Source organism: Plutella xylostella, chromosome 15 (genome assembly GCF_932276165.1).
Source record: "Plutella xylostella chromosome 15, ilPluXylo3.1, whole genome shotgun sequence".
In the NCBI taxonomy this organism is placed as follows: Eukaryota; Metazoa; Arthropoda; class Insecta; order Lepidoptera; family Plutellidae; genus Plutella; species Plutella xylostella.
In genome coordinates, this window is record NC_063995.1 from 10521564 (window position 1) to 10530876 (window position 9313).

Here is a 9313-nt window from a genome sequence, read left to right on the forward strand (position 1 = left end):
TGACTGGTATAAAATACTTTTATGTTATGTAGGTACATTAGGTATAATAAATTGAATAAACGATTAGCGAACGAGAAAAGGGTGCAGATCCTGTATAAGCATATCGTTTTCGTCAGGCTTAGTGTAGCTAAGCGCCTCTTTTTCACAATTTGTCATGTCTATCTTTTTATTTTGTGGTACTTCTGAGGGCTCATAAAATTAAGAGCATAATTTTATCTACCAAAATAGTAGTTTGTTTTTTATAGAGGCAATTATTGACATGTCATTTGTTTTATACTGCGTTTCAAATTTTCATTCTGAATACACATTAAAAAGAATGACTGAATAATTATGTATATTTTGAATTTTATTTAGACTGTATATGGAAATATTCACCACGTTTTTCATTTTATATAAACAAATGTATACGATTTTCATCTTTTAAAATAATGAAAAGCTTTTTGTATGCATGATAAATTTTAATGACAGCTGAATCAGCTGGATGGTTTAAATCGATATCGCAACACTGTTATTGATTTGTGTTGTGTGTGGTGTGAGGTTAGAAAATGTGTATAATTAATAAAATATAATATTTATACCCCGAAATCACTACAAGTCTATCATAATGTTGTACGACGACTTCAAACCTATAGTCGATGTGGTTCTCAACAACTGGACAGCCCTACAACTTGCTGTCGAACATGGGATGGGTGCGCCAGGTGGAAAAGAGGTAAGTTTAAAGTATTGTACGAACCGGGTGAGTTCAGTTGGTACCTTCCTGGTCTGGCTTCTAAGATCCGAAGTGTACTCGCCCCCTGATAGAGTAATATAGCCTGATAGCTCAGTCGACACAGTTCACAGTGCTAATACAACACATTCCAAACATCTATGTATGGCTATCTATCCAGCAGCTGCAGCTATACGGGTTTGCTATCGTCGTAGATAAAAATAAATAATGTTGTGATTCGCCATAAAAAACGGCAAGTTTATCGACGTCGATAAAAAAAAACCTGTGTAGCGGCAGCAGAATATACTTATACTATTGTACATTGGCTGATGATGGCTGTTTATTTTTTCAGACTGCCCAGTTGATGTCAGTCTATGTGGCCAGATACTGTGTGGAGAACATTGTAGATGTTGAAGACTTGGAAGAAGTGCTTGAAGACCTGATGGATGAAGAATTTGAGACAGTTTGCCACGATCATTCACCGAGAGGTTTGTAGCATTGAATTTTGAAATAAACATTTTTGGCATCATCAAATATGCCCAAATATGTCTAGGGCTGGAATCAAACCCAGACTGTCTAGGTTTTTGGTAAGTATGACACCAATGAATATAAAGAAATAATATTAAATGGCAAATAGATTCATGGTATCTCACTCTTTCAACTTTACCAGTCATTGAATTAAACATTTCAAATAACATAAACATGTTCAATTTCAGAAATAGCCACATTACTAATGAAGTTCCTGGATCTGCTGAAGAAAGGCCAGAACGAAGAAGTGCTGGCGCAGATGGCGGCGCTGCCCCCGTGCCGCATGTGGCTCAGCCAGCCCATGCACAAGGCTGTGCCGCCACAGGTAAACACATTTATTTATTTATATAAGGCACATCAACAGTACATGTTACAATACACTTATAAAAGAAAGGTTAGAGAGGTACTTATCAATAACATGTACCAATTACAGACATGCTCAACACTTGTTAGGCACATAACAAAACATAGAAATAATCATAATTAAAAATACAGTTTAGTATTACAAAAAACACATGACAAAAATGCACAGTCCACAATAATATACTGCAGGACATGAGATATTACACAACAACACATCATTGAATCAATCAATTTATGAATTCATTTTACACACTTGTTTCATTTTAAGTGCTCATATTGTATCATTTCAAGTGAAAAATGCTGAATGATAGACCAAAATAAACGAAAAATTTACTGTCTGATCTCACCTATACTGGTAGTTATTGTGAGATAAAATATAGCCTATAGCACTCTATAGGATAACCTAAACTTTTGTAATGTGGCTGTAATCATTAAAAAATAGGAATAATTGCGAATACCTGAACTGCCGTCTGAACTGCACCACGTGCCTGGAGGGTTACTCTATACTGACGAAAAACGAACGAATGAGGGCTGTCATGCAATAGGCATATTTAATACTGCAGAGTAGAGTTGTGGCTCTGAAACTTTGTTTTTCGTCATATAGAATGACCCTCCGGATCGCCTTGGTCCACACCGCCGGGTGCCGACACTGTTCATTCTCTGGATCTGGCCCCCCTGCTCCCGCGGCCGCTCGCACAAAAGTGATGCGCGCTCAGGCGGTGCTTGCTTACGTGGATATTTCGTTCTACCCGCAACTTGCCAATATTAAAATATTAAGGAACCTCTACACTCTCAATAGCCGAAACCGGTACTTAGTGACAGTTTTATAGAGGTAAAAGAATTTGTAGTTTTGCAGCATACACTAAAAATACAAGCTAAGCAATTAATTGTTAGGCAAAATAATTCAAGAGAATTTGACCATGTACTTATTCATAATTCCACAAAAACTTCTCATTCTTATCACACCAACCGTTTGATTTACGTATTTGTGATTTACAAAAAAATACTCCTTCTATATTTTCCAGTCGCACGGTAACCCAGATGACGACACTACAAGTAGCAGTGATGATGAAGAAAACGCCACAGCAGTAAATGGACATCATCAGCCGTCATCATCAGCTCAACCCTCATCATCACAAGCAACAGAGCAACCAGAACCCATGGACGAAGACGAGCCCGAGCCAGGCTGGACAGTTGTCAAAACGAAAAGGAAAAAATAGAATATTTTGAATTTAGAACGGTTAAGTTTTATTTTTTTGTTACTATTGACCATAGTGTATGGAGGAGTTTTGTTTTTAATTTATAGAGTAGGTGGGTTGTAATGGAAATGTTGCATCAGCCGATATTGCAATAAAATCATTATTGTAAGGTTCTATAGTAAATAATGGTATGAGTATCAGATTAGTCTACTACATTTGATTGTAGTATGTATGTGTATTTTATTACACTTATGTTGTCACTTACCTAAAACTTATTAGGTAGGTAAATAAATATACTTAAGTACATAGTTTTTGGAAATTTGTGAAAAAATTGTTTCCTACATCCATGTACAGTGTACACTTTTAAGGTGGTATTCTCAAATTTCCAGAAATCTTAGTGCTCCACATGATAAATGTAAACAATGTTTAGAATGAGCCCCTGAGTAACTCTCGTTCGGCTTACTATAACTATAACAACTTACACTTCTTGTGCAACACCCTGTATAATGTATTGGTACTTTCTTACCTAATGTACTTATCCACAGTGCTGATTGTGAGCGATGCATTACAATGTCTGTATAAATGTATACATAGTAAATAATATTATGTACTATAGTACCTGTATGTATTTACCTTATTGATATTTTATCCTTCTACATGTAGTTATTACTACCCTTCTATAATGCTTCCGGAAAAAATAGTATTACTGTGACTTACCTATTAAATTAAATATCAAAATAAAACCATATATTTATGAAACGTTTAAGCCTCTTTAATTTTCATACAAATCATAGTTCCTATAATAATAAACACGCACTTACGCCTTGTACTACTGTACTCCCTTGCGGGGTAGGCAGAGGTGCATTGCTGCACCCACTTTTCGCCAGAGTGTTATGTTAGTCCCAATGTAATAGGGGGCGGGCCTATTGCCATTTTACGGGCACATCCAAGACCCGAGAACAAATATCTGTGTTTAAACAAATATCTGCCCCAGCCGGGAATCGAACCCGGGACCATCGGCTCAGTAGTCAGGGTCACTAACCGCTACGCCATTCGGTCGTCAATTCCTATAATAATAAAAGTTTATAAAAACTCAACTCATGAGATAATTTTAAAAATATATCATACTAATGTAAGCTAACAAACATAAGATTCATTCATTCGATAAGAGACAGCCTGTATATCTTCTTTAACTGATGCTCATTCAAAATTACAATTCGAAGTCCCATAACTTAATTAAAAGCTTATCAAGGAGTAGGTAAACTTAAGTTTTCATACAAAGTACTTTCACAATTCAGGAGCCTCGGGGCTTTTAGCCGTTTTCAAAGTAGGATACACGTCTTTGAACATTCAACACAACAAGTCAATAGAATCTGAGTTTCAGTAAGTTAGTTTAGTACTTACCTACCGAAAAGTATGGTCTGGAGCTAAGAAACCTTAATTTTTTTGTAATTCTGAGATGATGCTACCTAAAAGTGATTAGGTTCCGTTACGACACGCTGTATTGCGAAAAAAACTTGACAAGATTGTTATAACATAGATATACAGGATCAAACTTTCAAAGCCAGGTGAATGTTACCAAAATAGAGAGACTGAAGTCATGAAAAAATTATGAAAGCTAACCAGTTTTAAGGAATTGCAAAACTGGCTGCGACAATAAAGGGTTTCATTATCATAGGTTCTTATCTACTAATCGAAACATCAGACAGATGCTTCTTGTAAGTACCTACCTACATAATTTGCCTGAAGTCGAACCAATATAACAAAAGTACAAGAAGACTCAAGTAATTTCGACTGAAAACTTTTTCTTAATTATTCCTTATTAACACGGGAAAGCGGCATTCAGCCAACGAGAAAAAGGGTTTAAACTTTCGAAAGTAAAAGTGTAGGTACCTCTGCGTAGGTATCTCATTAAAAGTTCATCAAGTGAATTAAATAAAGACTGGAGGCAAATAAATCCGTTTACAGTGTAGGGTTCTTAACTACCAAGCTAAGTAGTAGGTGGTTTATTGAAATTGTTGTTTAAGTAAATATAAAAATTAAAAACCTGGACGACTTGGCAGGACGGTGCAGGAGAGAAACCCGAAATCACTCAGGTGACATTCTTTTCATCAGACTGTAGTGAATGTCTTGTAGATACTATGTAAGTACCTAACTCTGACTTCTAGTTCAGACATTCTGTAAATTTTTCGGTATGACGTCATTAAATTTCAACTGGAGACAGGTAACTTAGTGCCAATTTCTCCATAGTCGGTTATCTAACTGACCAGGGATGGTTTATCAATTATACGTCATCTCCATATACCAAAAATTCTTGACAGATGTGTCAAAAGTCAACCACTGAACCTGGTTATGCTCTAACCGACTATATCAGATATTACATCTAATACACACAGCATTAGAAATTACCATGTTAATTAACTGCAATGCTGGGGCATATCAGCTAGATAAGAGGTAAGTAGGTACTTATACCTATACCCACCTAACTGATCTAATAACCTTAATTCAGTCAAGAGCTCATCTTTTGCGTATCGTTTCTATCTCGTATCTATGATAAACATTCATAATCAAGTGCATTATATAAGGATCGAGTAGGTACTTGCCTATACTTCCACTGTAGAAACTAGAGAGCCTAGCCTCAAGAGCTTAGTGTCGATGAAATAAAAAGCCGGACCTTAAGCTTTTTTGAGTGGATCCCTGAACCCTGAACCCTGTAACTACTTATTGCATAATGGAATACGTTTTTAGTGACTATAAAAAAGTCGTTTCCATGTTATAGTGTTATTAAGGGGACTTTATGTCTTTAAAAGAGACTCCTTATGTGTACGAGATTCACAGATCTATTAACTTTGTCTAGGTATTAATCTTTTTGTGACAAACTGTAGAGGACTAGGGATTGTTGCAGTCGAATTACTTACCTAGTGACTGTCGTTGACTACCCAGGGTGCGCCAGATGTACCTATATTATAAGGAACAGGTGATACTACATTAGGCACTTATAATATTTTTCCTAATATTCGATTAGGAGCAAAGAGTCGCCATTTTCCGATCTTAGGCAAACTGTTAGCGGTGAGATACTGAGATAGTCAGCGCGCGTAACGCTGCAAACTGCGTACTAAACTAGCAGACTGTGGACACTCCATTTCAAATATATGGAAGAGGGTACTAAATTGATACGCCGCAAACTCAGTCCGTCGCTAACAGTTTGCCTAGTGGGGACACGGCTCTAGGCGTAATCATGCAGAGACATCCATTCATAACATACCCGCCTACTCATTTCTTTGTTGACAGAAGGCTGCCATGCCCCTCTTGGTCTGCCGTAATCCTGATCCATCCAGAGGGAGTCATTTGAGCGCTTCGCAAGTAGCAAAAATATGTGCAATAAAGGTAACGGCCACGTTCCTGTTTTGCTAATATGTGCTGTAAAAGTCCCGTAATTAGTCGAATAATGGTCACGGCAGCGCTGTCTCGACGCGAAAAGGGCACAAATTATACAGCAATTCAGTGCTATGAAAGTCGACTGATTGTAACCAAGAAGCTTATATAGTAGGTTAAAAGTCGAGTAAAAGTAAACTGTACCCAATTTAGGGTTGTCATAGCAATTTTGTTGCAGCTTCTACACTAAGGGTGCAGTAACAGCGATGTGGTGCTCATTAATCGACTAATAAGTAGAATAATAGCTGTCGAGTTGCTACAACTCTTCATTTTTGTGGGATAAATGCAACAAAATTACTTTTTCCCCACTATTTAGCTGAATTTTAGTCACACTGTTGCAGAAAAATATATGGAAGAAAATCTGTGGATTATTGTGACTGATCTATCGTAATGACTGATTACAAAAGCATAAAGGTAAGTAAGTCTCCATTAATAACTAAATGAGTTATTACTAGTGCAATTTCTATTGTTGCATTTTACACATTCGTATACGAAAAATCTTAGGCGCATTTAACTTTATCGATAAAGTAATAGGAATTCTTTAACATATGTTTAAGGGCTACGTTAAATCTTTCTTAAAAAATAGTAAATATGGTCAAAATTAATTAAATAAATTATAAAAATAAAATAATAGCCATGTTTGTTCGTATATCGCTATTACAGCACTATTAATCGATTTTTGATGCAATAATAGTTACAATGTTGCACTTATAGCAAAACAAGCAGCCATCATTAAATAAATTTAGGGTTCCTCAATGCAAAATCCTTAGCTTGACTAACCCGAGTTGGGGTGAATGTCATTTGATGTATTTTATTAAATGTAATTAATTAACGATTGGTTCATATTTGCTTCATTTCATACTTAATGATAAATTAGCAACTATATAATTATAAAAAAAAACTTCATTTTCTTCACACGATGAAAAATTTATTACATTGATTTTCAGAATAGAATATAGCAAACATTTAAAAGTGATTGATTGATTGCAAAGCAAGCAAGTATACAACTTGAATAAAGCAGAAAAGATACTAATCACGCTTTTTTTCCAGAATGGTTTTCAAGATTGTGCAGACAATTGAGAAGGGAGGATATGTTTTATGGACCGAGACACCAGGCCCACGATTTCTTCAGTTGTTTTCTGTTGAACAACGGAACCACTTGACGTTTCGGCCATCGCACTTGACGAATTTTGAGACAAATACTTTGTTTGAACCTTAGTTTGAATTTTTCCGTATCTTTGTTTTAATTTTCTTTTTTAATTTCCATGACTTGTAATCCATTTTATCACGTAATAAAAAAATGAATGTGCAATTGAATTATTTATTTGCTTGTCACATTAAAATACTATAAACTGTATAAACGTAACCAAAATGCTGTTACTGAATTATTTATCGAATTAATGTGCCATAAGAGCATTTCAAATAGTATGTGAGCTATTACAGTTATTTGAAAGCTTTTATTCGAAATGTCGATTAATGAAGCTATAAGAGTTACAATGATGCAGTATAATAAAATAAAATCTTTTATTCAGCAAATTAGATCCAAATAATACAATGATGAGTAATAGTTCTATAATAGCAACCTGAACAATCAATAAGCGAATTAATAACTCTTAAAGCTCTCTTTCAGCACTAATGTGTGCGTTAAATAAAATAAAGCAGCTTTTATAGAAATGTCGAATAAACGGGCTATATAGGTCGAATATAGGTCGAGTAGATGTGTATTCGACATTGTTACAGCGCAAATTAGATAAAAATGCTTATTAATAGCTGTACCACTTTTATGGCACAATCTAGTAAAATTTCAGCCATTAATCAATACTTATTCGATTTTAAGTGCTATAAATGGGCCCTTATTCGACCATTTTGCTTGTTGGTCCGTAGGCATATATTTAGGTAATTAAGTACTTACTCATTAAACTAAGTAAAACATGTGATACTTTTAATAAAGTCTTTCACTAAGGTTAATTAGCGCCGACACAGGGCCTGTGCGAGTTTTTTCACCTATCGAAAAGTGAAATCGAAAACGCAGATTTGTATGGCGCGGAGCTTGTACAGCTACTTACCGCTAGGTAGCGTGTCTCCCGCGCGTTTCGATTTAACTTCTCGATAGGTGAAAAAACTCGCACTTGGCCTACTGTTGAGCTTGATGTCCATGTCTGTTAATGCTTTTTAAGAATCTACTAGAGGTACCTATTAGGCTCTAGTACCTAGAGATTGTAGGATTAAATGGATAGCTGATACGTAGCGAAACTTCTCAGGATAAGCCATCGCGATTTTAGATAAACAGATCCGCTTATCCCATTCTCCATCCCCTAAAGCAGAATAAACCCCATAACATAACCATAGACTGTTATAATGTACCCACACATCTAACTTCGTATGCAGGGCCGCGTAAGGCCTTAAGTACGGCGTCGTTCAAATAAATCTTGTTTATCACTAATAGGTCAGATAGTCTCTTCGCAGGAAGAGAGGAGGAAATAGAGGGGCGCGGGACTATGGTTTATAGTTTATAGGGAATGTCGTTTTGGAAAACATATATTTTCAAGGCCATTTATGGAGGAATGTTACATAGATGAAGGCCTAGGTACATTTACATCCCTGCAGAGAATAGAATAGAATAGAATAGGTATAAAGAACAGATACAAGTACCTACATTTTTATAAGTTAGGTACTTACATCAAAATTAATAAATGATACTTACTCAATAGTTACATCAAAATTAATAAAAAAAATGTTTATTTTTTCCGATTTCAGAGCTGCATGTAAGTAATTACTCTGTATTTCGTATAGGTACACTCACCTGGCGATGGGAATGCCGCCGATAAAATACCACCCTGTTTAACAAAATAAAAATGCAAAATTATCTAAAATATTTACTAACATTCAAGAAGTTTTCCTCCCTCCCTGGCAGCATAAGTTGGCCGCAAGTAAACGCGAATGGATTTATTCGCTTGCCACATTTTCTTCTCAAGTCTAACAGTGGCTAACGTAATTCAGGCTGTATATCCTTGTTCAGGGGAGATTCAGTGCCGTATCTAATGTTTTAAGTCGATTTTTAAATTAAAAGATACGCTAAGGT

The 9313-nt window shown here is 35.7% G+C and overlaps 1 protein-coding gene and 1 long non-coding RNA gene across 2 annotated transcripts; both read left to right on the top strand.

Moving 5' to 3' along the window:
- Nucleotides 1–497: 497 nt before the first annotated feature.
- On the top strand, nucleotides 498–3559 carry LOC119691283. Its single transcript, XM_048626056.1, has 4 exons — nucleotides 498–709; nucleotides 1059–1194; nucleotides 1423–1559; nucleotides 2623–3559. Exons 1-4 carry the CDS (start codon nucleotides 605–607, stop codon nucleotides 2815–2817), a joined length of 573 nt encoding a protein of 190 aa, XP_048482013.1. The 5' UTR covers nucleotides 498–604; the 3' UTR covers nucleotides 2818–3559.
- A 2594-nt stretch (nucleotides 3560–6153) lies between these two features.
- Nucleotides 6154–7543, top strand: LOC125489641. Its single transcript, XR_007267120.1, has 2 exons — nucleotides 6154–6645; nucleotides 7282–7543. It is a non-coding gene; the product is annotated as an uncharacterized LOC125489641 (long non-coding RNA).
- The last annotated feature ends 1770 nt before the right edge of the window (nucleotides 7544–9313 follow it).